The sequence below is a fragment of the Schistocerca gregaria genome, chromosome 3, assembly GCF_023897955.1.
Source record: "Schistocerca gregaria isolate iqSchGreg1 chromosome 3, iqSchGreg1.2, whole genome shotgun sequence".
Classification (NCBI taxonomy): Eukaryota; Metazoa; Arthropoda; class Insecta; order Orthoptera; family Acrididae; genus Schistocerca; species Schistocerca gregaria.
In genome coordinates, this window is record NC_064922.1 from 200633195 (window position 1) to 200660866 (window position 27672).

The 27672-nt window shown below is 43.1% G+C and overlaps 1 protein-coding gene across 1 annotated transcript in view; it reads right to left on the reverse strand.

Annotated features, from left to right (window-relative positions):
* The window catches only part of LOC126355309 (uncharacterized), an 852583-nt gene that overhangs the window by 49222 nt on the left and 775689 nt on the right, over window positions 1-27672 (reverse strand). Inside the window, exon 16 of the mRNA XM_050005601.1 lies at window positions 26890-26966. Within this exon, the coding sequence (XP_049861558.1) occupies window positions 26890-26966 (77 nt within the window). The remainder of the gene's footprint in view (window positions 1-26889; window positions 26967-27672) is intronic.

The window sequence follows — 27672 nt, forward strand, 5'->3', positions numbered from 1 at the left end:
TTTAGATGTTGATAGGCACACATATTCGTAGCTGCATGCCGCAGTCTCCCCTGGAGCTAGATTACTAAAGAGCATTTTCCGACAGTAGCTACCTTTTCTTTCAGACAAATATTTGTTTTTAGTCCGATTTGCGTGTCGTGGCCTTCGCTACAGCAGTAGAGCTGTTTATACAGTAATCGCTTCGGTTAGTTTCCGATAAATAGTTAAAATTTTTCTTGTCAAACACTTTTGGATTTACTGCTGCACATACTAGGTTGATTCAAAAGCCATGCCCCACAGGACAAAGCGTATATCGGTGGTTCAATAGCCTTAGCCCACGGAACAAAGTCATATTCAGAGATGTTACAGGAACGAGCATTCGAAGAGAAAACATCTGATATAAGATGCATACCTCAAGAGCTATGAAAACTTTATTTGTGAAACAAATCTCTTCTACTGGAATCTTTGCCCTTTCCGTATTTTCGGAAGTTGTAGTATGGATCAAAACTAGGAAAACAGTCCGGTGAACATGGGCTTTAGAGTGTATACCGTAAGAGCTATGAAAATTTGTTCATCTTCGCTACTGTAAAATACACCTGTTCTACTAGACAAACGCTCTTAGCTCTTAAGGTACGCATCTTAAGGCCTATTTTTGCGACTCAAGTTTTTTCTTGTTTTGGTCTCTTCTGCCCCATTCCAACATGTGGAAAGAAAAAAATTTCGATGTAAATACTATCTCAGATGTGCAACAAGTTGTTGTTGACACCGTACCACACAAGCGACTGACACTGTACCACAGAAGCGGCATGTAGTGAAATTGCGTGATTATGGAATATCGTCTCAGTTATGTGATTTCCTGTCAGAGAGGTCACAGTTCGTTGTAATTGACGGAAAGCCATTGAGTGATTTTTGGCGCTCCCCAAGGTATTGTTATAGGCCCTTTGCTGTTCCTTATCTATATAAACGATTTGGGAGACAATCTGAGCAGCCATCTTCAGTTGTTTGCTGATGACTAATAAAATCATCAGAAGATCAAAACAAACTGCAAAACGATTTAGAAGAAATATTAGAATCGTGCAAAAAGTGACAGTTGACTTTAAATAACGAAAAGTGTGAGGTCATCCACATGAGTGCTAAAAGAAACGCGTTAAACTTCGGCTACAAGATAAATCAGTCTAATCTAAGAGCCGTAAATTCAACTAAATATCTAGGTATTACATTTACGAACAATTTAAATTGGAAGCAAAACACAGAAAATGTTCTGGGGAAGGCTAACCAAAGACTGCGTTTTATTGGCAGGAGACCTAGAAAATGTAACAGACGTACTAAGGAGACAGCCTACACTAAGCTTGTCCATCCACTTTTAGAATACTGCTGCGCGGTGTAGGATCCTTACCAGGTAGGACTGACGGAGTACATCAAAATAGTTCAAAGAAAGGCAGCACGTTTTGTATTATCTGGAAATATGGGAGAGATTGTCACAGAAATGATACCGGACTTGGGATGGACATAATTAAAAGAAAGGAGAAATTCCAATCACCAACTCTCTCCTCCGAATGCGAAAATATTTTGTTGAGACCGACGTGCATAGGGAGGAATGATCAGCAAGATAAAATAAGGGAAATCAGAGCTCGTACGGAAAGATATAGGTGTTAATTCTTCCCACGCGCTATACGAGATTGGAATAATAGAGAATTGTGAATGTGGTTCGATGAACCCTGTACCAGGCACTTAAATGTGATGTAGGTGGATCGATGTTCCGGGGTGGCATTACATGGCGCCATCGTATAAATGTCGTGGTTGTTGAGGGCATTCTCACTTCTCTATGACACAAGGACGAGATTCTACAACCAGTAATGGGACCTCATCGGCAATATTTCGGTGACATCTTCATGTTGATGGTTGATAACTGAAGCACTCATCGTGCTGTTCTCGAGACAATGCACCTTCAGCATCCTAGGGCCACCAGAATAGAGTGTCTGCGTGCTGCCTGTGCCTCGTACATGAACTCAATCGAACTTGTGTGCTGTCGATTAGTACGACCTGTTTGTGGACGTCGACATCGGCCTCGTATTGTCCGCGGCTTAGCAGAATCCTCATTGAAGAGTGGGGCAGTATGGACGAAGGCGGGCTTGATGCTCTCATCAATGGTACGCCACGACCTACTCAAGCATACAGCTGAGTAAGGGGACTTTCCACCACATACTGACGATGTTCAGCAGTGTTGTGAAAAAAACCCACTTGTTAAATGTACGACGCTTTCATTACACAAATGTTTTTCTTTTTGATCTGGTGATCTCAACTCATTGCAAATGAGTATGCACGCAAGCTTAATAACGAATTCTTGATTCTTTGTGCCATGCATTTCGAAAATAAGGAGAAGCTGCAAGGCTTTTGTTGATATATGTATACCGCTGTGTGATATTTGAGGAGAACTGAAGGCAGATTCTGCTGTTAACTCGTAAATACTGCACGATTAACGCGTGCCCACTTACTGGCCCCCACTGCACGGCTTGGAGTGATAGTTTTCAGACCTATATGGCGAGCTTTCTAACTTGTGACTCTGTAATGTGGGTGATTTTCGATGCACGCTAGAGAAACGAGTTTGCAAAAACTCATCCGAATATTAGGGCAATTTAAACTAGCGACGTTCCCATTCAATGACTTTTTTCATTATTTTCTGGGATAGTCTTTTTTTGTGCAAATGCTTCACGTGTTGTGGCTTTTTTATATCTTGTACTTTACGCATAAATATTGTGTATGCCATGGCGGCTTAGCTCAGTCCGGAACCGCGCGACTGCTACGGTCGCAGGTTCGAATCCTGCCTCGGGCATGGATGTGTGTGATGTCCTCAGGTTAGTTAGGTTTAAGTAGTTCTACGTTCTAGGGGACTGATGACCTCAGATGTTAAGTCCCATAGTGCTCAGAGCCATTTTTGAACCATGGTGGCTTAACTATTTTTTGGAAGCAATTTTATGTTTTTCTAATCATACATTCTCCAAAACAGTATAATTTCCTTGCCTTTATTTATCTAGCCGTGGCGTTTTCTCGCGCGGGTTGCAGTTTGCAGTCGGTGTGAAACTATTCCAGATCTTAACCTTCAGCAGAGCTAATAACTTTTTCTACAATTAGGCCTGTTTCTACGATTCACGTTGTGTCATTCAGAAAATACTGTGAGCAGAAGGGCCCGTCTTTCCATGCATGTTTCTTTCAGAACAGAAAAGTGAGTTGCTGCAGCTACAGAGCGAGATTACCTTACGCCTAGCCTTTTTAAAAACCTGGCCCAGCGTGCCTGAACGAAGCAACTGCGATATAAGCACACTTGCTTCTACATTGCTCACGTAAATTCCGCTGCTTCTTACAATTTGTTTGGTTCACTCAAATCAGTTAACTATTTGCTGCTTCCATTATAAATACGTTTCGTAAAGTAAATCTCTTCTGTTCTTGTTCAAATTTCACTAAAGCTGCAGTGAGACCACTTTACTATACGCATTAATATGTCGAAACACTATATATGAGACGCCTTACAATTTCAGTGAACATTTAGGATATAGATTTGCATGTAATCCGTATTGCACTGACGAGCAGACAGCTTACATGGTCAAATCCGACGATTAGTGTCGGAACTCCATACTGTAACGAAAGAACAGTACAAACGCAAACTGAAAATATCTGGCGGAAACCCCTCGGTCCAACAGTAAGAGACTGAAGCTTTACTGCCAAAAATAATTGTTGCGTCCCATGAAGTCCGCTTTTAATTTAACGCACAGGTAACGCTTAAGCTGAATGTACAATGTTCTGGGTAACTAGGCTAAGTCCTCTTCTTCTATGGTATGCGGCCGTTCGATCTCCCTGCTGGGATTTTTATTCCTGAGTCCAGCACTGGCTGAACAGTGAAGAATCCTTGAGAAGTTTCCAGCAGAGGAACCGAAGCGTCGAATGTGGATGAAGAATTTGGAAGAGAAAAATGACACGATCTAATAACCCAGAAGATTTTACCTTAAATGCCTTACAGTGCTAACATCATTGTGTGCTGCCTAACTTCACCAAGTAATGTGCAAATCCAGCCCCATAAAACAAGGCGTACATTTTTTTTTAACTTTCGTATGAGCTATACCGATCCGTTACCGTCTCAGCAGCGTGCCTGCGAATTTCTTCGTGGTGTGCTGCATGCATTAAGAAGCCTCTTACCAGTCAATACTTTCATTTAGACAAGGTGAGCCATAAATTTCTTTTTCCCCATTTCGAGTCAGTACCTTCTCCTTTGCTATTCGACGTACATATTTAACCAACAGCATTATTCTATAGCACTGTATTTCAGAAGCTTCTGTTTGAGTGAATTTCCTACCGTTCACCTTTCACTTCCATAGAAGGCTACAAGCCACACAAATATCTTCAAAAAAAACTTTCTAGATTTATATTAGACGTTAACGAATCCATCTTCTTCACGAAAACTTTTCTTGCCATTGCCAGTCTGCAGTTTCTCTCTACCATACTTCGGCCATGAGGGTTAATCAAAAACTTTCCGTCGGAGGCTGTATTAACCTCTCGCCCACATTTCAGTGCTTATACAGCCGCATATCAGTTTCGTTGCGCTGCAGATATGCGCCAGCTAAGCTCTCAAATGGAAAAGTTTTGATCGCCTCCTGAATTTTTCTGCCCCAATATAAAACTTACTTCTTTTAGTGCCTCATTTTCTAATCTAATTCTCTCAGCTCGCCTGATTTACTTCATTACATTTCCTACTTTCATTGATGTTCATTTTGAAATATCTTTTCAAGACATTCCGTCGAACTGCTCTTCCAAGCCCTTAGCTGTCTCTGACAAAATCACAATGCCGTCGGCAATGAGCAATATTTTTATTTCTTGCCCCTGAACTTTAATGACACTTACACATTTCTCCTTGCTTTTCTTCAGTGCTTACTCAGTGTACAGACAGAATAAAAAGTTTCAAAAAACACTTCACGCCCTGTATTTTGTCCCTGATACGTCCAAAATTTCAAAGAGTGCAGTCGAGTCTATTATTGGCTAAATTTTTCCCCTAAATCAAGAAATGCTATAAACGTGCATTTGCCAGTCTTCAATCTGCCTTCTAAGATAAGTCGCAGGGTCATTACTGCCTAGCGTGTTCCTCCAATTCCCAGGAACTCAAAATGATGTTCCCGGAGGTCAGCTTCTACCAGTTTTTCCACTCTTCTGTAAATAATTCGTATAAGTATTTTGAACCGTGCCTCGGCAATATTCACACACGTCAGTACGTACCTTCTTGGAATTGGAACCATTACATTCTTCCTTACGTCTGACAGTATTTCGCTTGTGTCACACGTCTTGCACATCGGGTGCAATAATTTTGTCATGGCTGTCTCTGCCAAGGACGTCGTATCTCTGAGGGAACGTCGTCTGTGTGCTCCAGCGACCTTGTTTCCATCACAAAGGTCTCTCAATGCTCTCTTTAATTGTTCTTGCAGTATCATATTCCCAGTCTGATTTCCATCTGCTTCAAACGACTGCAGTATCGTACTTGAATTATTTTCAGATTTGTTATGGACTCTGTATGTGTTTGCACTTTCGTTAGTCAGAAGGTTCTACAGATTTTACGCGTTCCAGAATAAATATGTGATTCTGCCTGACAGTGAGAACTATGTTTTCGAAGTTCAAATATGAATGTATTCATCGTGAAACCAATACGGTTCTGAAGCAAGCACGTCAACTTATGTGCAGTATGTATTTGACCAACTCCCATTCACGGAAGAGAAGGTGGATTTCGTACGCTCCTATTGTCACGGAATGAGGAAAGAAGAAATCTGTGGACACTTACAGTAAGCAGAGTTAACTTGTGTTAACGTGCCACAGCAATGCCTCTGCGACGAGCATGGCGTCGTCGCTGGCGGAGCAGTGTACGTGTGTATCTCAGTTTGAAGGCTATTGATATTGACCTTGCTATTCAATTTAATAAACAGCAGTTGATTGGAGGTCCGAATGTATTTCGTGGACTCCATCTGAACTTTACCACTGATGTACAAGCAGTGTTTGGAGGTAGTACTTGGCTCCAAGCATGCCATTTGTTTTGAGTACTAGAAAGAAGATGAAATTAAATGCTGATGAGTAACTCTTTATATGGGCCAAAGTTGGTAATGGAAATTGTAAAATAAAGATCAACGGCGATTGTATGATTTACTATAGACAATAAAAATCCTTATCTCCTTTCCTTATTTCTTTTTTAAAAAACGAATGATTGAGGTGGTTATGGGTTTCCAGCTGACTAGTAAATTTCTCTGTAGACGCTATTATACTTTTAGAACAACTTCCTCACAAGCAGAGTTAGATAACAGCTGTAAGGGATGCCTGTCGTTATAAATATTCGCCTGTTTCCTTTATTCATATTCGGTCATAAAGTTACATGTGACTGCTTTCGCTTGTTCCTCTAGACGTCATTCGCACCATCGAGTATTTCAATTAAGTGATTTTTGGACGTACTACGTTCATTTAAAATTTCTTGCATATGACAAACAGGCTTTACGAAACCTATAGGCACCAGACCTTGCTGTTAACGTAAAATCTCGCTAATTTCTTTGCCTGGGTGTTCTAATATATGTTATTACGTTTCGGAACGCCATGCTTTGTTCCGTTTCGCTATTACCATAAACTGTTGGGCGGACCAGTTGTTGGCACATATTTTTCGCATTTGTAGCTGCTTCCTTAGACGTCTGGATAGCTGTGCGTGCTAAAGCGCCGTTTTCGAAACGGGGAGGGGCCTGACCCGCACTGAACGCGTCCAGTGAACACCCACGAGGGACGATGCGCTGGTTAGCCTGGATGTCGTTATTTGGAGGTTTTTCACATCCCACGTATTGAATATCGCCCTGGTAGCCTATTCCTGACAAATTCACACGATTCACAAACATTTAGCAAATTCTCGCTCACTTTCACACGGCTAACACCACATGCAGACAGTTGGGTACACGTATTCCGTCTCGTGGGATAACGGGGTAGCGATAGGAAGAGCATCTGGCCAGCCCTTAAATTAAACATCTCAAATCCGTTTATAACCAAGCATACATTGCACCGATGCGGGACAAAGACACAAGAAAAAGAAGAGGAAGATTTTCTGCTGGTTGCTTGAGCACATTTTAAATTAACTAAGAGCACATTTGAAGATTTGTTTGCTGTACAAATTGTCTTAGCAACATATTTTAGTCTCATGCCACACTGCACCTGCTGATGCGCTGCGTAAATAAGACAGTGATCTTTCTTGTGGTATATTATTCTTGTAAATTTTTCTTAGTTCTTTATATTGCGATATAGTTTGGTATTATGGAATCTATGAAAGCAATACAGGCTGAATCTGAAAATGGTTCTGCAAAAACGTCGTAAAATTACTTTTTGTTATACCTTCAAACTCTTGTTGACCATCAGAAACGGACGATTGTTTACAAATTTATATTATCCGACGTGACGTTTATTTCACATTTTTTCACTTTTTGCACCTGACTTGGAAAAGACTCAAATCTGTAGTCATTGTTCTTTAGAGCACTGATTTATATGGTGAACAAATTCCACAGCTCATATATCTAGGTGCGTAAATAGTTTTTACATTCACCGTGTGAGGTAGAGGTACTGTAAGCGTAAGTAACACAAGGGAACAACGATCGGACAGTTCAAAAAACAGTTTACTACACAGAAGGAAGTTTTACGTGAAGGCACTGTTGTTTAAATGCCAGAAACACTGAGACCGGCGGCGTAGCATGAATAAAGATAAACAGAGGAGATGCTACACCCTGTTAAGGACAGCCTCGACCTCAGGATTCTTGTAATTTATAATATCCTTTGTGAGTGGGGAAGCAATTCCATTGGTCAGTTCATCCGTACCTTTTCCGACCGCTGTGCATGGCATCCAAGGCACATTAAAAATCCAGAACTGTAGAAATCTGAGTTGCTGAGCGCGGCCATACAAACAAACACTAAATATTATTTGACAAATGGAAGGTTTCTGTCAGGCATCTTCATACTGGGATTCTGGAATTAAAGAGGGTGTAGAAATAAGAATGTGCGAGAAGAACTTCAAACGTGACAGCAGATTCAATCTTAGCGGTGCACGGAGGCGAGCTTTCGATGCAGTGAAGAGGCAGATACATCCGTTGCAATAACAACGCTATTTCTGGAGCGTTTTCGTTACCAAGGCAGACGATGCACTATCTGCGACAGTTTTACGCAATTGACCACTAATTAGAAGGCGTCTAAGGGCTACATAAGGCCACTACAGCAGCAGTTTTTACAGTCAGTTGCTCCTGACGAAGATGATGGAGCTACTCGATTTCTTTTTTCCTTTATTGAATTCCATTGCCCCCGAAGGAGGTGGGTTGGCAGCAGCTTATTACGTTGCTTTTCAACCTACAGAATTTTTAAAACATGAGAAGAAGATAAGAAACAATAAAAGCAGACGATAAAAGTGTGACTTAAGTTGTAAAACAGAGGAAAATTGTGGAAAGTTAAAACATAAAACAAAGGTTTGGCGATGCTTGTAAAACACACAGAAAGTAGACAGGTAAAATAGTAGACAGACAATCAAAAACCACGGCAATCACATCCAGCGACAGTATGATATCCGTTCGCAACACTTCGGAAAAGACGCACTACTGAACACTCAATGAAAACACTGCACTAAAAATTCGGCACGAAGATGACACACCACAAAAAATGGTTAAAATGGCTCTGAGCACTGTGGGACTTAACATCTGAGGTCATCAGTCCCCTAGAACTTAAAACTACTTAAACCTAACTAAGGACATCACAAGCATCCATGCCCAAGGCAGGATTCGAACCTGTGATCGTAGCGGTCACGCGGTTCCACACTGAAGCACCTAGAACCGCTCGGCCACTTCGGCCGGCTACACACCACAACAAGGGCAGATTGGAGGGGTGGGGGGACCTGGACAGATGAAGGGAAAAGGACTACTCGATGGAAGCTGTACTGACGCGACAAGAAGAACGTTTTATACACATTTACTATACTACTTTCCTCAATTTCATATCGTGTTCCTGCCTCAGCGCAAGACGTATTTCAGCTGATTTTTGCACTTTTCTATCGCCCGTCCGTACCTTTCGTCGCTGTGTGGAGGAAACATCGCCGCCGTAGCGGCGTTCGCCACTCTATGTATACGTATCTGCAACTACTTGCGCGCTCTGTGAACTCGGCACTACAGAGAGTCACTGCGAAGTCTGGCGAGCCTTCGAGTGTTTTGGCGGGGGCGGTGTCTGGGGTCATTGCCACATGTGTACGGCTCGCCGAGCGCAGCCGCTGGTGCAGCTCGAGCGACTTTCTATTCAATTACTGGCGCACGCGCCACATACGGCGCTGATGGTACACAATCAAATTAAGGACGAAAAGCTACGGCGGTCGCGTGGGTGGTCCTCTGCCAGTGAAGTTCAAGGCCGACGTCGACATTGGTGCAAAAGTGCTCCACATGTGAACGCAGCAGTGGCTGTCAGTTATATTGCCGATGGGCGAGCAATGCACTCTTTCTTTTTCTCCTTTAAAAATTAAAGAGAGTGAATGTGTTGAGCCAAATTGCAACGTTTGTCAAATGGTTATGCCTCTGGGATTGTTTCAGATTTCTACTCTCCACATGTTTCTGTCTGTCAGTGCTGAACGCTGTAAACTACAGCTTCTCCAAAGGGGTTTCTGGGCACACCACCACTGAGGAAAAAGTAAAGAGAGGGTAAGGTCGGTGACGTAATCCTATGACTGCAGGTAGAGTGTAGCCTTTCTACTCACTGCATGAAGACGCTTTTTATCCTCAGGGAGAGCCACGCTGCTCATTCTGACTGTTAGGCTAATGAGTGGGTATAGGTCCGTACTTCAGGGCCTGAAACAGGAAAAAGTGACCGCCTCTACCCAGGATTAAACTGGGGACGATGAGGCCAAGAGTCTGAAAGAAAGGAAGATCAGGGTCAAACGTCCGTCGATGTCGAAGTTTTAAGATATTGAATATAGACAGAGCTTCCCAAGTCTAAAGAAAAATTCAATGTATACAAAAGCATATGGTGTAAAATGCACCAAAAGCAAAATCTTAGTGACCTCGATTTTTCATCGCAAGCATTCCGAATTTCGAGCAGTATCTTCCTAAAATGTGAATGTCAGAGTAAATATGAAAATTAGAGAGATGATGAGTATTTAACCATGAAGTTGACATTCCTGCCTCCGTTACCACTATTTTTATCATTGCCATTTACTGATAGTGCAGTGTTTATGTCGTAATGGTTACTATACCTGTTACTGATATTATTTACTGTTTATTCGCTGCATGCACTGCTATGTTAACGTACTAATGTTGCATATTTTGATTCAAGAAAGTAGTTGGGGTACTCTGATACTGCGTGATGAAGTAAGTGCATTAGTAAATAAATAAAAGTTAAATTGGTTCCCAGCCGTATGTTCTGCACGTTACTCGGCAAAGAATCTCTTGTGCCACAGACAGAACCGTGGGAGACCCTGAAAATTTGATTTACGGTAGAAGCGTTTAACAGACGCTCAAATCCTTACGATTCCCCTCACGAATATTCATTTCTGATTTTAGTTCTATTTACAGGCACCAGGATTTCTGGTCAGAGCAATATAGGCCAACATTAGCAGGAGAAGAAAACGATATAACTAGAGTAGGGTTCATTGTCAATAGGAAAGTTGATCAGAAAGAGAGATAGTGTGAGCAATTCAGTGATAGGTTTGTTCTCATCAGATTATACAGCAAACCAACGCCTTGAACGATAGTCCAGGTGTAATGCTACCGTCGCAATCAGAAGATGAAAGAGAGGAGCAACACTGTTGTCCAAATTTAAAGGACCATGCGGAAATCTTGCAAGGTTCCGGTTATTTTGCCACAAAACAGTATAAACAGGTAAAGTAAAGTATGAACAAGTAAAGAATAGAGAACGTAAACAACTGCAACTTGCATAATGGTAAACAAAAATGTTCTTCATTTGGCAACTTAGCCATTTGATTAATGTACTAAGTATGGGGTGTGACCACCTCTGAGAACAGAGACCTGAAAATGACCGGACATGCAGTGAATCACGTCATTAATCTCATGTTCATGCAGGCCACGCCATGCGTTTCGAAGAAAACATAACCGCCCGTGTTGCACGAGGTCGAGCATTATCGTCCATCAGTACAAGCCCTGGGCCCGCAGAACCTCGCGACAACCACACATGAGGTCCCAAGATCCCGTCACGATGCCTGACAGCGGTTATTCAATACTGATACATCCGTACAATTTCATGAAGAGCTGATCGAGTGGTCAGCATAATCCCTGTCCACACCATTATCCTCCTCGATACCGATCTCTTTCCACAAAGTCTGGATCCCGTAATCGTGTTCCATGTTCCCTCCAGACATGAATCAGTCCAGAATCAACCTCCAGACAAAATAGGGACTCATCTGTGAGAAGAATATTTACCCACTGTTTGTCCATCCAGGAGGCATAGTAACGACACCACTCTAGACGTTCCCTTCTGTGAATAGGCGTCAGAGGTACACATACAACAAGTCTCTGACAATAAAGACCACGCTGGCGACATAACACGTCGAGTGGATGCTACGAAGACAAGTGCCAGTTGCCGTGTAGTACTACGGTGGTATCGTTGTGCCCTTTCAGCTAAATAACGGTCCTCTCTGATGTCAAACATGATCGGCCCTGCCCTGGTCTTTGAGATACAGTTCCGGTCTCTACAAACCGTCGCCATATCCGGGACACAACAGAACGATTGACAGCAAGCCTGCGGGTCACACCAGTTTGCGATTGTCCTGCTTCCATTCTTCCTATGGCCACCTCAGAGAGCCTGGTAGGCGTCACTCTGTGCCATACGGCACCAGACAGTGTACACAGCGATTGTGGATGTGGGACTACACGACAAATACTAGTCTCTTTGATAGGTGCCCTGACAACATCGCTGGCGTGGTTGTCCGTTGACCAGCATGTTCTCTTCCGTGCGAAACGATCCTACGGATATCTGTTGGCAGTTTCTTTGACTATATCGTGAATGAGATACAGGAAGGGGAAACAGCGGTTTGTTGCTTTAATTTTGAACACCAGTGTACGTAATGAAAGTGAACTTTTAATTCACTATGTAAGGAGAGGTGAACATTTAGTAATCATTGGGGCAGGTATGCTGGTATGCGATTGTAGAGGAAGGACTAGAAGAAATTGTTCAAATACATTCAAAATCCAAGATCCCATTTTTTTTATATTTAAGACAACCGGTACCAACAGTCATTGCTGTCATCTTCGGGTCTTTAACATCTTCTTTTTTTTAAGTTCATTTTACGCTGAACATCACACACAAGATGCCAAGTGGATAACACTCAGCACACTTTACCCACTTGACCACTTGTCACGTTGTGTGTGACGCGCAGCGTAAAACTAGCACTTTTTGCAACAAGAAGATCTTAAAGACCTGAAGATGACAGAAATGGCTGTTGACACAGGCTGTCTCAAATAAAAAAATACGATTTTGGCTTTTGAGTGGTTTCATCAATTAAAACAAATCGTCCTTCAATACTCTGAAAATGATCAAATTAGACTACAAGTCAGGTTTACAGGAAGTATGGGCCTGGTAATAGGAATGAGAAAGAATAAAGTGAGTTCTGCAATAAATTTCAGATGGTAACAGCAAATATTCCGCTCAGGAACAAAAAGAGGAGGACATATTCATGGAAAAGAGCCGGTGCACCGGAAGATTCCAACAAGATTACATGTTGGCCACACAGAGATTCCAAAATCAGATATTGGATTGTAAGCCATAACCAGGTGCCGAATGAAGAGTAGACTGAAGATTAAGAAAGTTGTACGAATGAATCATTGTGGTAAGAAGTGAGATGTTGAAGTAATAAAGAATTGTTGAGACGCGTCTGAAATTCGCTAAAGATGTAAATACTGCGACACGGAATACCATGGCAGGCATTTCAGTTGAAAATGAGTGGATATGTTTAAAAATGGGCATTATAGGTATTGTTCTACGTGGGTACTACGGAGGTAGCTGCGAAGTAACCTTGAGTACCAGAAGAAATATTTCACCTGACCGGCGTAAGTAGGAAGTACAAAAATGTTTATAGAAAGAACAAAAATGTTCAGGGAAAGACAGAACTGTAGCATTATAGATCCATTAGGAATGAAATAAACAAAAAGTGCGGGGCAGCCGAGGGTAAATGGCAGAAAGATGTGAAGAATACGAAAAAGAAATGATCGTTGGAAGGATTCACTCAGTATACAGAAATGTCAAAATCTGCAAAATAAGAAGCAAAGCTGATAACATTGAGTGTACAGTGGGAATGCCACTGTTAAACGAAGAGGGGAAAGCAGATATGTTTAAAAAGTATATCGAAAGCCTCTATGAGGAGAAGACTTGTCTGACGACGTAGTAGAAGAGGAAACTGGAGTCGATATGGCAGACATAGGGGATTCTAATATTACAGTCAGAATTTGAAAGAGCTCTGGAAAACTTGAGAGCAAGTAAGGCAGAAGGGATAGATAATATTTCTTCGTAATTTCTAAAATAATTGGTGGACAATTGCCAACCAAGTGACTATTCAAGTTAGTGTGTAGAAGCTGCAGCAATGGCGGCATACCATCAGACTTTCAAAAGAATAACATCCGCACAATGTCATCAATTACAGGTATGTACGAGAAGATTAACAGTCCATGCACCCATCCTGTTGGCAAGAAAATTGAGGATGTTTTGTATAGAATTAGTCTGGTTCAGGAAAGGTAAAAGCACCAAGGAGATGATTCTGACGTTTTACTTGACGCAAGAAGCAAGAGTGAAGAAACATCAAGACGCTTCAAGGGATCTGTCGACCTACACAAAGCGTTCTACAGTGCAAAATGGTACAAGATGTTTGAAATTTCGAGAGAAATAGGAGTAAGCTGTAGGGAAAGGGAGGTGATATACAATAGGTACAAGAACCAGTAGGGAGCAAGTCCATGAACGTAGTGTTCTGATTAAAAAGAGAGTAAGACAGGGATGCTGTCTTCTGCGCGTAATGTAGTATAAATGAGAATTTATGGGATTCTGCTACCTAAGCAGAAAATTACACACGGCGGACGAAGAAAGGAGGGCATTAAAAGCAGACTTGCAGTCTCAGAAAGGTAATTTTGGTCATGAGAAGTCTTCTAGTATCAAACATAGGTTTTAATTTAAGGAAGAAATTTTTGAGAATGTACGTTTGGAGCACTGCATTGTGTGGTAGTGAATCATGAATAGTAAGGAAAACGGGACAGAAGAGAATCGAGGCGACTGACATGTGGTGCTACAGTACGAGGGCTGCTATATATATTTCAACACTAAGTGTTGCCAGGTGCAATCTGACATTTCCATTGGAAAGTTTGACATTTTTTAGCATAAATGTACTCAGAACTTTTTGACTTACGACAATTTTTTTTTCTTTTACAGGGACTTGAAGAAATCAGTTTGGCACAAAAATGGAATTAACTCGTGAACATTTTCGTGCGATCATTTTTCACAACTTTCGACGTGGATTATCACGACAAGAGTGCATCGATGAACTTAAATCTTTGTATGGCGACGAAGCACCATCCTATAGCACTGTGAAAAACAGGTACAACGAATTCAATCGTGGCCGACGCTCGCTCAAAGACGAATTCCGTGAAGGTCGTCCAAAAACAGCCGTTGTGCCAGAAAACATCGATGCCGTACGTGAACTGATAATGCAAGACCGTCATGTGACATACCGTGAGATAGAGGCATGCCTAGGCATTTCTCCCACCAGCATACATTCGATATTGCATGAACACCTGGCTGTAAAAAAGGTTTGTTCTCGTTGGATCCCGCACAATTTGACAATCGCTCAAAAGAAAGCTCGTGTGGATTGGTGTAAAGAAATGCTGAAAAAATACGATCGCGGTGCTTCAAAAGACGTTTATAAGATCGTCACAAGTGACGAATCATGGATCTATGCGTATGAGCCCGAAACAAAACAGCAATCGACCGTGTGGGTCTTCCAAGACGAGCCAAATCCAACGAAAGTTGTTCGTGGAAGAAGCACTTCGAAGCAAATGGTCGCCTGTTTCTTCGGCAAAACTGGTCATGTGGCGACTGTTCCGCTTGATCAACGTAGGACGGTCAATTCTGAGTGGTACACCACCATTTGTTTGCCTGAAGTCTTCGGAGATATTCGAAAAATGAACAAGAGAAGACGAATCATTGAGCACCATGACAATGCGAGCTGTCACACATCGGCTCAAACCAGCGCCTTTTTGACCGGCCAAAACGTCGAAGTGATGGGTCATCCGCCGTACAGCCCTGACTTGGCACCCAATGACTTCTTTTTATTCCCACACATCAAGAAAAAAATGCGTGGTCAACGATTTTCGTCGCCAGAAGATGCTGTTGCAGCATTCAAAAACCATGTTTTGGAGGTGTCTCAATCGGAGTGGAAAAAGTGCTTCGAAAATTGGTTTGAGCGCATGCAAAAGTGTATAAATCTTAATGGAGAATATTTTGAAAAACAATAAACCATTTTCGTTGATAAATATTCGTATTTTCATTATTAGGCCAGAAATATATATAGCAGCCCTCGTACAGTGTTGAAAATTAGGCGGACTGATAATGTAAGGAATAAGGAGATTCTACGCAGATTTGGCGAAGAAAGTAACATGTGAGAAACACTGACATGAAGAAGGGTCAGCATGATAGCACGTGTGTTAAGACATCACGACAAAACCTACTGCGTAATAGAGAGAGCTATGGAGCATAGAAAATAAAGAAAAGAATTAGACACAACCAGATGGGGTACACAAATTCCGTCCCAGGATGAAATTGATAGGGACAAAACGGACATCCGGCCAACCTCTGACACTGTCAAACCCAGATTAACACACATACCCAGTGGAACTACGGAATAAATTCCTGGAAAAGGAGAAATAGGATTTTATTTAATTTGATTGGAAAATTTCTTGCAACCATCTATATAGCAGTAGAAAACGTCTGAAGGATAGTTCAGTTATGAGACGCAAATTATATTAGTAACGACAAAGATGGCGAAAGTGGTGAGGTCTGTGGAGGACACTGAAAACAAAGTTAGGGCAGATAGCACAAGATGCGGATTCCATTTCCAATATAGCACTATTATCATTTGCAAGAATATACTCATTACAACGCAGTTTCAGTAATTCTGAGCGATATTTCTTTGATACCACCCCCACTTATTGCAATCACATTCCTTGAGCCAGCTTAATTCAGTTCAAACAAAATGAGAAGGATCCTTGCACTGCTCTTCCCGGAAATTCAAACGAGATTACAAACCAAGTTTCTTTCAACATCCGTAACTTGTGGAAACTCTAATTTGATGTTTGCTTTTGGCTCTGTCGTTTCAAAATACCTCTCCGTGTCCGTTCTCGTCCCTCTGAGTTACATCAAATTCCTTCATAACGTACACGATTCTCGTAATTTACACTCTTGAGTACTTGCATAAGGCATTCACATCGCAGAATGTGGCATCCGCTTTTTGAGTGATTACTTTTACGTGCCTCGGGACCCAGAAGGCATGTTGAGGTAAAAGTAATCAATTCGTTGAATTTCTCTGTACTCCTTTTCCGTCGAGAGCCCGGTACCATGTATCACTAATATTACAACCGCTGTCACGATCAGAAGCTTGGTCCTGTGTGGAAGCTGGTTCACGTTTTGTGTTATTACCACCAGATTCACCAAGTCGTTCAAGTTCCAACTGTTGCTACTGCCACGGTTGATATCGACACGATTTCCAGCAGTATTACGTCACGACAAAGCGTGAAGACCAAGAACGGTCATATAATACGAGGTGCATTCAAGTTCTAACGCCTCCGATTTTTTTTCTAATTAACTACCACCCGAAATCGATAAAACTGGCGTTACTTCTCTACGCAATCGCCCTGCAGACGTAGACATTTTTCACAACGCTGACGCCATGATTCCATGGTAGCGGCGAAGGCTTCTTTATGAGTCTGTTTTGACCACTGGAAAATCGCTGAGGCAATAGCAGCACGGCTGGTGAATGTGCGGCCACGGAGAGTGTCTTTCATTGTTGGAAAAAGTCACTAGGAGCCAGGTCAGGTGAGTAGGGAGCATGAGGAATCACTTCAAAGTTGTTATCACGAAGAAACTGTTGCGTAACGTTAGTCCGATGTGCGGGTGCGTTGCCTTGGTGAAACAGCATACCCGCAGCCCTTCCCCGACGTTTTTGTTGCAGTGCAGGAAGGAATTTGTTCTTCAAAACATTTTCGTAGGACGCGCCTGTTACCGTAGTGCCCTTTGGAACGCAATGGGTAAGAATTACGCCCTCGCTGTCCCAGAACATGGACACCATCATTTTTTCAGCACTGGCGGTTACCCGAAATTTTTTTGGTGGCGGTGAATCTGTGTGCTTCCATTGAGCTGACTGGCGTGTTGTTTCTGGATTGAAAAATGACATCAACGTCCCATCCATTGTCACAACCGACGAAAAGAAAGTCCCATTCATGCTGTCGTTGGGCGTCAACATTGCTTGGCAACATGTCACACGGGCAGCCATGTGATCGTCCGTTAGTATTCGTGGCACCCACCTGGATGACACTTTTCGCATTTTCAGGTCGTCATGCAGGATTCCGTGCACAAAACCCGCAGAAATGCCAACTCTGGAGGCGATCTGTTCAACAGTCATTCAGCGATCCCCCAAAACAATTCTCTCCACTTTCTCGATCATGTCGTCAGACCGGCTTGTGCGAGCCCAAGGTTGTTTCGGTTTGTTGTCACATGATGTTCTGTCTTCATTAAACTGTCGTACCCACGAACACACTTTCGACACATCCATAGCTCCATCACCACATCTCTCCTTCAACTATCGATGAATTTCAATTGGTTTCACACAACGCAAATTCAGAAAACGAATGATTGCACGCTGTTCAAGTAAGGAAAACGTCGCCATTTTAAGTATTTTAAACAGTTCTCATTCTCTCCGCTGGCGGCAAATTTCCATCTACCGTACGGTGCTGCCATCTCTGGGAGGTATTGACAACGAACGCGGCCTCATTTTAAAACAATGCGCATGTTTCTATCTCTCTCCAGTCAGGAGAAAAAAAATCGGAGGCCTTAGAACTTGAATGCACCTCGTTTAGTAAACATTACGACAATTTTGTTCAAGACAATAGCTTTTGTTCTGATGTGGCACGAGAACTGAGAATTATATCGGTGTCGGAAACGCCATCCAGCAGAATGTCACCGTCTAAACTGTCATTTCCAACGGTAAGCGTTTTCCATCGAGGTCATTATTCTCCTAGGTGATCTGACGTGTGCCCTCAATTTTGATGCCTCACGTATCACAACATTTCGTGCTTGTTGTTGTTTCTTCTGCAAATCTCTTGTGTTCCACTTTTCATTTCCCAACCATGCTGTTCTCCAGACACTTTACTTTTGCTCCCTCAAAGGTATATTATTATCTGACCCAGCAACATCTCCGTTAATCTAGATCTGGTATTTTTCGTGCTTCCATTTTTCTCCGTCATTCACTAATATTGGGGCACGCTATTTTGCATGCAGTGTGGCAGAATAATTAGCACTGCTGGTTATTATGTGGCGGATCGCCAGTTAAAAACCGCACACCACGAACTATTTCTTATTGAGTATATATTGTATCCGAGATGTTTTTGAAATATGTTATGTTTTTATAATCTACAGTGTCTGATGTTGTACAAGTAGCTGCACCCTGTGTCCTGGAAGTTACTTCTGTTCCCGCTATATGTCGGTGACAGTAATAAAGGTGCTTTCAGTGGTAAAAATTGTATTTCATGGATGCCCCTCTTATCCGATTTGGATATTGACTGTCGTTTCGGTGTGACGGTACCGCACTTTATTCATTTATTCTATTTTGTTCCCTTTGCCAATGTTTATGTTAAGCCGGGCGACAATTATTTTTTTCACTCAGTATTATCTACATTTTATTTGTACTTACCCTTAGGCTGTATACAGTTTAAAGTATTTTGTTGATGCATTTCATATTGTCGGAAAACGTGTTTTTCCGAAAAATACTAAATTCAATGTGGTTGTCAACTACTGTTAATGTAGTTTTCCGACGATATTATACCTGCAGACTCGGCCCATCCGTACGCCCATAAGATGGCCTTTTTTTTATTCTAGTATTCATAGAGTTACAGCTATTCCTCATGCACCAGATGCGGTAGAAGCTGAACTTTTCACACTTGAGAATATTGCTATAAATAATGGCTATAGACCTCAGTTGGTAAGACAGATGTATAATAAGAAAGTAAATGGAAAAAATATTACGTCTTCCACCCTAGGGGATGCGGTAGATGACAAACAGGTGGCAACAATATCTATCCCTTACATAGGCAATATAAGTTACAAATTGGGGCGTTTACTCAGAGCCCATAATTTCAGAATCGCCTATTCTACTAACAACAGTCTACATAGGAATTTAATTCACTCCTTGCAGAGTAAGAGCGATAAACTTTCCAAATCAGGAGAATATAAAATTACATGCGGGGATTGTCCAAAATTTTACATCGGGCAAACAGGGCGAGCTCTGGGTCTCAGATATAAAGAGCATATTCCTACGCGAAGCGGTGACGGTACTAAGGGCTCTACTTATGCGGAACATCTTGTGCAAGCGGCTCATGCGCCGAGCCCTCCAGTTAACATTGAGCTACTTCATGCTGAGCTCAAGGGCTTAAAATTAGATATCTTAGAAGAAATGCAGATCTTTAAGCATCTGCAACATGATAGAGACAATATCCTCAATGACCAACTCCTACTCAGAAATAAATTTTTTTTTGATGGTTTTGCGCCGTTACTTCGTTCTTTTCACTCGTAGTTTTGATGATATGGCGAGCGCGGTTGGCCAAGCTGTTCATCTTCTTTTTATCTTTTTATTCTTTTTACGATGTAGGTGGTTTTAGCCAGGTGAACATCTCACGTTTTATCCCTATATTCTTATCTCCACGACGTCTTTAGACTACGTCCCCTCAACCCCCCTCATTTGACTAACTACTGACTTTTCATACAGATTCTAAAAAAAAAAAAAAGGTCATAATCAGCAATCATGTATGTTACTCTTCCGAGATACAGTAACCCTGTGTGCTGATCTTTAGGTTTTATCTTGTATTTAGCTCGTCTCGGGTTATGTCCATTTTAATTTTGGCATACGTTGATCCACGTTTGGGAATATACGGGCTTTCTCGTATTTTTATGCGCATGCGCATTAAGTAACTTCCTATTTCTTGCGCATGTGCATAGATAGCGTGTCTAGCTGGTAAGCGAGCTACCGTTTGGTTGCCGCAGTTTGCGACGGGACACGGCCCATCGAACACATGCTGATGTGAGGTGGAGTGTACACCATTAAGTTAAGTTATTCTTTTGACTTTGTTCACATGTACTTTTATGTGTCATCTTTTTCTTTTATAAATATATAGCTATGCTGAGCTTTTAATTATTGACAAAGGTCTTTATAGACACTTTTGAGTTTATTGTTTTGAAGAAGGTGTAGTTATCTACACCGAAACCTAGGTAAACACTAGGTGTTTTTTCGCAATCGAGGGGATCTCAGTCCATTAATATATCCAACAAGTATGGTCATGAGCCCTGGAGAGTGGTTGCAGGCGATGTCGAGCTATTAGCAAAGGCACTCACGTCGGTAATCTGCTGCCTTAGCCCATTTACGCCAAATTTCGCAGTATTGTCCAAACGGATAAGTTAGTCACACGTCTCACAGTGATTTCTGGGGTTATTTGACGGAGTGTGGCTTTTCTGTTAGCACTGTCTATTCTTCCTGAACGCCGCTGGTTTCGGACATAAAGTGAAGGCCGTCGGTTGCTGCGTTGTCCATGATAGACTTCTCAAAGCCGTTTTCTACTCAAAGCTCTCGTGTGGAAAGCGGCGGCAAGGTGGCCAACATCTGCGATATAAAGACACCGTCAAACGCCACCTGACAGTCTGTGGCATTTCGAGCAAACGTTGGGAAGAGCTTGCATTGCACCGATCAGAGTGGCGCTCAACTGTACACAAGAGTGTGGAAAAATTCGAGCGTATCCGCCTGAAGAACCTGGACGATAAACGAAAGCTCCGCAAATCCAAGCCCAAGCCCAATTACATCTATACGTATAACTCCACTGGGAAACTGTATTGCACTTCGTGCGACCGGATCTTCAAAGCAAAACTCGGTTTTGCAGGCCACGTTCGACTCCACCATAATACTAACTAAACGACTAATGGAGTCGTTGTCGCGAACATGGCGAGGAGGTCTTGGTGATGATGATGATGATATTGATGATGATGATGTCCACAGTGAGAGTTAACACCTAAAATTTGGTATTATCGGCGCACTCTTGACACTGTGGATTTCTGGATACTGAATTCTCTAACGATGTCCAAAATGGAATGTCCCACGCACCTAAGTCCGTCGTTCGACATTCAAATTCTATTAATTCCTGTCGTGTGACCATAATTACGTTGGAAATATTTTTATATTAATCACATGAGTATAAATGACAGCTCCACAGATGCACTGTCCATTTATATCATGTGTTCGCGGTACTGCAGCCATGTGCATATCGCCACCCCATGAGTTTTCTCACCTCAGTTCAGTTACCCATTGCAGATTCAGGTGCAGCTTTACACCGACACATGGAAACGAGGGGTGTATGAACAGACAGGCGTGTACAGTTAATTGTAGCGTTTAATGTACTGAGCCCAGTCAGAGAAGGACTTAATCGAGGAGTTCACATTTCAAATACGTTTTCCGATCCAAAGTATTCTTAGTACCTGACATTAATATTCGGCGTGTCTTTCCTTCGCCTTTGTCATGGCTTGAGCACTTCCTCAGGAGCCGAAACCAGAGAAGATAGTGATAATGGATTGTGATTTTGGACGCTGACGTCTGGAGCAAAGTCAGTCTCTAACTCATCCCAAAGGTGTTCCACTGGGTTCTTGTCGGGCTTCTGGACAGACCTGTCCAGTTCAGGAGTATTATTGACCACAAGCCATTGCCCCACATTTGCTGCCCTGTCAGTCATCGGTTCCGCACTGTTCTTCAGCTGCACGCACTACACAATACTATAAAAAGTGCTCACATCCTCCCGCATTTGGCTTTGGCGTAGGCACAATTTACGAACAACGCCGTAACCGCGAAACACACCCGCATACCGTAACACCACCTCCACCGTACTTCACTGTTCGTGTTACACATGAGAGCGCGTAACGTTCTGCAAACGTTCGCCAAACCCAGACGTAGAGCGTGCCGCATCATCTTAAGTATCACTCGTTTTCAGTCATCCACTGTTGAACAGCGTAGCTGTTTACACTACTTAAGCATCTCTCAGCTCTGACTGCAGAAATCCGTGGCTTATGAGGAGTCGCTCTGTCACTGTGCTCCATTATTTTCAACACCCTACGCACAAAACCCTCCGCAATGCTCGACGGCCAGTGTGAGTTTGTAGAAGATGTTTGCCTGCTTTCGGTTAAGCTTTGGCTGTTCCTCCGCGTTTCCACTTTACACTAACACCATCAACAGTTGACTTGGGAGGGTTTAGAGAGGTTGAAAGTCGTGAAAGTCACTAATAGATGTATTTACTCATGTGAAATGCGATGAGCAGTCCACGTTCGAAGTCATTAAGTACACTTCACTGAACCATTATGCTGTTAATGCTTCTCTGCTGATAGAACAATTGTCCACGTTCTCTTTGATACTCTTGTGACATCTAGGGCCAGTTCCGCTTTACATAGGGGTGACTAGACAGATTGATTCAGATAGTGTACTTAGGCCGACCCACGTTCACGGAAGTGTTTCTGTTTTTGTACACCTTCACGCATGTCAGTCTTTGCTGTTAGTTGTGGTACACTCTATCCAGTTTCAACATATCTGAACTGCTGTCGATAACAAGTGTGCTTGTGCAATGATGTCAGAAGGCCAGATATACACTACTAGCCATTAAAATTGCTACACCAAGAAGAAATGCAGATGATAATCGGGTATTTATTGGACAAGTATATTATACTAGAACTGACATGTGATTACATTTTCATGAAATTTGGGAGCATAGATCCTGAGAAATCAGTACCCAGAACAAACACATTTGGCCGTAATAACGGCCTTGATACGCCTGGGCATTGAGTCAAATACAGCTTGGATGGCGTGTACAGGTACAGCTGCCCATGCAGCTTCAACAAGATACAACAGTTCATCAAGAGTAGTGACTGGCGTATTGTGACGAGACAGTTGCTCGGCCACCATTGACCAGACTTTTCAATTGCTGAGAGATCTTTAGAATGTGCTGGCCAGGGCAGCAGTCGAACATTTTCTGTATCCAGAAACGACCGTACAGGATCTGCAAGATGTGGTCATGCGTTATCCTGCTGAAATGTATGGCTTCGCAGTGATCGAATGAAGGGTAGAGCCACTGGTCGTAAGACATCCGAAATGTAACGTCCACTGTTCAAAGTGCCGTCAATGCGAACAAGAGGTGACCGAGACGTGTAACCAAATGCACCCCATACCATCAGGCCGGGTGATACGCCAGTATGGCGATGACGAATACACGCATCCAACGTGCGTTCACCGCGATGTCGCCAAACTCGGATGCTACCATCATGATGCTGTATACAGAACCTGGATTCATCCGAACAGAATGACGTTTTGCCATTCGTGCAGCCAGGTTCGTCGTTGAGTACACCATCGCAGGCGCTCCTGGCTGTGATGCAGCGTCAAGGGTAACCGCAGCCATGGTCTACGAGCTGATAGTTCATGCTGCTGCAAACGCCGTCGAACTGTTCGTGCAGATGGTTGTTTTCTTGGAAACGTCCCCATCTCTTGACTCAGGGATCGAGACGTGGCTGCACGATCCGTTACAGCCATGCAGATAAGATGGCTGTCATCTCGACTGCTAGTGATACGAGGCTATTGGGATCCAGCACGGCGCTCCGTATTACCCTCCTGAGCCCATCGATTCCATTTTCTGCTAACAGCCATTGGATCTCGACGAACGTGAGCAGCAATGTCGCGATACGATAAACCGCAATCGCGATAGGCTACAATCCGACCTTTATCAAAGTCGGAAACGTGATGGTACGCGATTCTCCTCCTTACACGAGGCATAGCAACAACGTTTCACCAAGCAACGCCGGTCAACTGCTGTTTGTGTATGAAAAATCGGTTGGAAGCTTTCCACATGTTCGGACGCCCACATCGTGGTCTGTAGGTGCAGGACGACAGCAACACACCAACGATACGCCGTGGTCAACGTGTACAACAGTCGTCGAAACGTCCCGTCAGCTTCCAGAGGCTCACAATACGATTCGGGCCAAATGGCTGAGGTTGTGGAACAGGAGTAAGAACTGGTCGGCGAGGCACGATTGTACCCTACAATGAATGTTTCGAATACTGCAGAGCTATGAACTAAACACGCTAGCTGACTGCTGAGCCAAAACAGAGAACGCCTCTTGAGTGTCATTTGATCGCCGATGACTCTCACACTCCGCAGTATTTACATACATACTACGCTGTGCAGCCACTGAACACAGTCTTTGATGGTGTTGCATTTTTTTGCGGTAATGTACAGTTTATTTAGTGTGAGAGTAGAATTGAGGATGCAGGTTCACGGCAATCAGCGCATCTTTGACTAAAAAGGCGGGCGGATATATTCGTTTTTATCAGAATGTCACTACCTTCTTCACCCATTTCAAACATTCACAGTTTCCAAAACTTTCAGAAATCTTCAAGTAGCACATCTGAAATTTATTTTTCACTTATTTATTTCAGCTCTTTTTCTGTTGTAACTGAATGTCGCTGATATTTATTTATTACTATTAGACCATGAGACTGTGGTACTCCTTCTTGGCTTCTAAAGAACTTTGGACAAAAAATCGTGGCCGGTTCCCTGCACATCGGTGTCATCCCAGTCAAGAAGTACAGGTGTTCATCAGAGATAAGGGTACTGTCATGAGTGCCCAAGGAACGTGTGATAGAACCACTGTCATTCTCTACCTACATAAAAGGTGTGGCGGACCGGGTGGGCTGCAATCTGCGGCTATTTGCTGACGATAATGTGGTGTGCGTCGAAGTCGAGTGACTGTAGGAAGGTACAAGACGGACAAAATTTCAGCTGGTGTGATGAATGGCAGCTTGCTCTATATGTGAAGAAGTGTGAGATAATGTGGATGAGTAGGAAGTACAAACCTGTAATGTTCGGATAGTGTGTTACTAATGTCCTGCTCGACACAGTCACGTCGCTTGAATATCTGGGAGTAACTAAACTAAACTACGTCCGAACAGGCCTTGGAAGACCTAATGGTACTCACCGGCTGCCGTGTCACCCTCAGCCCACAGGCGTCACGGGATGCGAATATGGATGGGCATTTGGTCAGCACACAGCTCTCCCAGCCGTGTGTCAGTTTACGAGACCGGAGCCGCTACTTCTCAGTTAAGTAACTCTTAAGTTTACCTGACAAGGATTGAGTGCACCCCGCTCGGCAGACCGGACGGTCACCCATCGGCAGCGGTTAACTTCCGTGATCTGACGGGAATCGGTGTTACCATTGCGGCAAGCCACTGTTATCTGGGAGTAACGTTGCAAAGAGATATAAAATGGAACGAGCATGACAAAATCGTGGTGAGCAGGCGAATGGTCCACAACGATTTTTTGGGGAATTTTTTGGAAGGTGTTGTTCACCTGTAGACCAGAGTGCATGTAGGACGCTGATGCGACCTGTTCTTGAGTACTGCTCGAGTGTTTTGGATCTGTACCACTTCGTATTCAAGAAAAACTTCGAAGCTGGTGGATTTGTTACCGGTAAGTTCGAAGAAGACGTAAGTGTTACGGAGAATCTTCGGAAAATCGAATGGGAATACCTGGAGGGAAGGTACGTTCTTTTCGAGAAACTCTACTGAGAAAATTTAGAGATCCTACATTTGAAGCTGACTGCCAAACGATTCTGCTGCCGCCAACGTACATTGCGTGTAATGACCATAAAGATACGGAAAAATCGGGCTCATACGGAGGCATGTAGACAATCGTTTTTCCCTCGCTCCATTTGCGAAGGAAATGACTAGAAGTAGTAAGAGTACCCTCCGCCACGCACCGTGCGGTGGTTTGCGGAGCATCTATGTAGATATAGTTGTAAACTCCACAGTACGCTAAGAAATCGTCCGTCTGCGTATCTGAGTGGTCGACGCAGCTGACTGCCGGTACTACCAAGGATTTTGTGCTGGTGATAGGACAGGTACGGGCTGCACTCAGCGTCTTGAAGCCAACCAAGGAGCTACTCCTCCGATCAGCAGTACTTTCAAGGCCAAGAAACCCTTACAACGAGTGGGAGAGCTGTGTGCTGATGACATGTCCCACCGTACTGCATCCGACGATGGCACTGGCACAGAATGCCAGGGCGGTCGGTCAGGATCAAGAACGCTGAGCTTCACTTTCTTTACTCACTCTATATACGGCAAGCAGGAATGTAACTCTAAACAACTCCGTCCAAGGCTACGCTAATGAAAAGGTTCCAAGACGAATTCGCATTTACGTGCCACGTTGGCCCATAGTCCATCGCAAAGCCGCATGTCACTGTAACTATGTACCAAAAACGCCGTCCAAAGATGTACTGTACTGAGTAGAGCCGAGTTCGAGCCCGCCAGCGGTCACAGGGCGTCGGGCGACCGACTCGGCTGCGTCCACTGGCTGCTCCGTAATGGTCAACATTTTAATATCATTTGTCTAGAGAGATGCATTTTGGGAGGTCTCAAGCTGTCATCCACTTTGAGGAAACAGATTAGTCGCTTCATAAAAGAGATGGAGGAAAACTGAAACAAGAGAGCAGTTAGACGTATCGCAAGGATTTATCAGCACTGGTGCCGCAGGAGGAGCCAGGTGACAGGGTACTCACTCTCTGCGATGGAGGGCCGGCCGCTCGAAGAGAAGCTGAGGCGCGGGTCGGGCTGCACGTAGGAGCTCTCCGAGTCCCTGCAACACAACAGCACAGTGAGAGTCCAGCTGGCAGCGGCTGTCGCCTCCACACGTCACTGATATATCAGAGTGTACCTGTAAGGTAGAATGCTCCAAAGTACGTACGTATTCAGTAAGAAACAAATTACTCAGCAGCTCAAACAACGAAGATCAGCAACGTTTGGCGCTCTTAAAATTGCTTGTATTGGAAAGAAACAAATAAATGTTTTCCTGTTTTACACATATTAATATTTAATTACATTCCATTCTGGGATATTCCATCACTTAGGAAGTATCGATTGGACGAAAGTGGTCAGTGAGAATATTGTGCAGTGTCCACCCACCTTCTAGAAGTTTCCTCAAGGAGTTGTGCATTTTAGCCGTCATTTCGCAATTTGAATATTCGTTAATGGATTTCGTGATAAATATATCATCACAATTTGAGAATTGTAGTGATGTCCGCATCTACAGCACTAGAGGAGAAAATTATCTTTATTACACATTACTAAAGCTGCCAATGGCGTGGAAATGAGGTCAGTATGCACTCACAAAAATCTTTCGTAATTGCGCTTCGAATGATACTTTCTGGATAATTTCTTCTATCCCGTAAATTTTTTAGTTAAATGCTGGGATCATGTTTCGCAAAAAATAAAAAAATACTAATTTTAAGTGTATTATTTGTTGTATGAGTAACATGTATCGCTAGCTTGGAGTTGTGCATTGA